At 48.6% G+C, this 2,587-nt stretch overlaps 1 protein-coding gene across 1 annotated transcript; it reads right to left on the bottom strand.

Annotated features, from left to right (window-relative positions):
* Window positions 1-363: 363 nt before the first annotated feature.
* LOC101359989 (melanoma-associated antigen 10-like) lies at window positions 364-1,617 on the bottom strand. Its single transcript, XM_012556816.1, has 2 exons — window positions 1,470-1,617; window positions 364-1,292 (listed from the first exon to the last, which is right to left on the bottom strand). Exons 1-2 carry the CDS (start codon window positions 1,615-1,617, stop codon window positions 364-366), a joined length of 1,077 nt encoding a protein of 358 aa, XP_012412270.1.
* Between the last annotated feature and the right edge of the window lie 970 nt (window positions 1,618-2,587).

Raw genomic sequence — 2,587 nt, forward strand, 5'->3', positions numbered from 1 at the left:
GAAAAAGGGGGAAGATTTTGCTCACAGGGCATTGAGTTTATGTTAATGGTGATGGAATTTTTTAGAAAAGGATAACGAGAACGGCTGCAGAACTTAAAAGATGTAATCAATGTTGATGAATTGTACATGTAAAAAATGATGATTTGGTATGTTTTGTTGTGTACATTTTCACCACAATATAAAAAATAAAAAGAAGAACAACGTTTGGAAAATACCAAAAAGAATATAAATCTCCATGTCACCTACACAGAATAGTAAGATGAAAAGATAAGGATGTTAAGCACTGTGCTCCTGCAGCCCCACCCTGGCCCTCCACTATTGAGTACATTGACTGCCCTCTTCAAACAGAGTGAAGGCTTTGCCTCAGTCTTTATTTGGGGCAGGAGAGGCTGCTGGACAATGCTGTGCAACACACATAGCAGTAGTACTATCCAGGGGGGCAATTCTGGCTTGAGCTCTCTCTTCCTCATCTTTCAAAGCCTCCTCATACCAGGGCGAGAAGGAACTGAGTTCAGTCCCATTGATCTTGGCCAAAAATTCTAGAACTTTTATTTTGTTGGTTTCTGCATGGGCTCTTGGACCCCACAGGAATTCATAGCGGGCAGGATCACTATTGGGCACCTGCCGGTACTCCAGGTAATTCTCCTGCACCCAGTCTCTGGTGATGAGCTGCCTGGGCTCCCCATAGATAAAATGCTCCCTCCCAGCATACACTCCCATCATATTAAGGAATTCCCACATCTCCTCCTCAGAGCTACAGTTGCCCTCCAGGAAGATCATACCCAGAATAATTATCAGGAGGCCATTTTTGGGCATGCTCTGCTCATCAATCAGCATCGTACCATAGGTGAGATCCAGTGAGTTGACAAGGGCATAGGAGTGGATGGTAGGATCCACCTCTTTCACATCAACACCAAAAACCACCTCCATGCACTTACAAGCCCTCTCGAAGATCACAGTGAATTGATTCTTGTACCTTTTGATCACAGTGTTCAGCATTTCCGCCTTTGTGATGGGCTGTCTCATTTGATACTTGAGGAGCAGGAACTCCACTAAATCAGTCACCTTCTCTTCTAGCGGATCTCTGGGCGAGGACTCCGTGCCTACCGAGGTCTGAGCAGTGCTTGGACTTTCCTCCTCTTCCGCGCTGCTGGAGTCCTCATGTGAGGTGCTCAATGAAGTGGAGAAGGAGAAGGATCTCTGAGGACTCTGATGAGTAGTTGGTGTCACAGCAGCAGGCACCTCTTCCTCATCCTGGGTGCCCACGTTCAGAGGAGAAGATGAGGAGGAGGTGGAGGGGTAGGAGAAGCGGAAGGAAGAAGATGAAGAGCAGGGGGAGGAAGAGCGGGGGGAGGAAGGGGGGGAGGAGGAGGAGGAGGAGAAACAGGAGGTGATTAAGTGGACAGTGAGTGAGGAAGAGAAGGGGGAGGAAGATGGAGAGGAGGAGGAAGAGGATAAGGAAGAGAGGAAGGACAAGCTGAAGGAGGAAGAGGAAGATGAGGACTCCTCCTCCTCCTCAGCTGCTGGAACCTGTGCACCCACCAGGCCCCGTGCCTCAGTTTGGGCCTGAATGTCTTCCTCAAGTGTGTAGCGCTGACGCTTTGGAGCACGAGACATGATGACTCTTGGTGAGGGCAGAAGGCAGGAGTGTGGGCAGAAGGGTGGGCAATGGGGGCCCACAGGCCTGGGGAGAGAGGGAGAGTATGAGCAGCCTCCGTTGAGAAACAACCTTGGCAGTTGTTATGGATTGAATTGTGTCTCCCCAAAATATGTGCTGGAAACTTAACTCCTATACCTGTGTTAAGGAGTCCCTGGGTGGCACAAAAGGACTACTAGCCTAAAGGTTGGCAGTTCAAACCCACCCAGAGGCACCTTGGGAAGACCGTCCTGGGGATCTGCTTCTGAAAGGCCACAGCCTTGAAAACCCTATGGAGCAGTTCTACTCTGCACACATGCGGTCACCATAAGTCAGAATCAACTCAAAGGCAACTAACAATATCTGTGGGTATACCCTCTGGGAATAGGATTTTCTCTGTTATGTTAATGAGGCCATATCAGTATAGGGTATGTCCTAAATCTAATCACTTCTAAGTGATATGAAGAGTAAGAGACACAGAGACAAGCACATGCAAACTGGGGGGAAGACAAGTGCCACATGAAAACTACCAAGGAACCAAGTCATTCTGGGTCTACACAAGCTAAGACCAAGATCTTCGCCCAGAGCCCACAGAGAGAGAATCAGCCTTCCCCTAGAGCTGGTTCCCTGAATTCAGACTTTGAGCCTCCTGAACTGTGAGAAAATAAATTTTTCTACTTTAAAGCCACCCACTTGTGGTGTTTCTGCTACTGCAGCACTATGAAACTAAGACAGTGGCTCTGACAAAGGTTAACTTATAGATCTTCTCTTTAGATGCTGCTTTACGGCCTCACAGACCGCCTGTCCTTGTGGTCAGCCTGTCCTCTAAGAATCTAAAGGAAGAAGTGAGACAGCTCGTGTAGTTTGCCAGCACAACCTGAAGCTTCCAGGGCTGACAGTAGGGCAGGTGGAGCTGGGCACTGTGGGGTCCCCTCTGTTCTCGGGTAGGTG

Source organism: Trichechus manatus, unplaced genomic scaffold, assembly GCF_000243295.1.
Source record: "Trichechus manatus latirostris isolate Lorelei unplaced genomic scaffold, TriManLat1.0 scaffold00079, whole genome shotgun sequence".
Classification (NCBI taxonomy): Eukaryota; Metazoa; Chordata; class Mammalia; order Sirenia; family Trichechidae; genus Trichechus; species Trichechus manatus.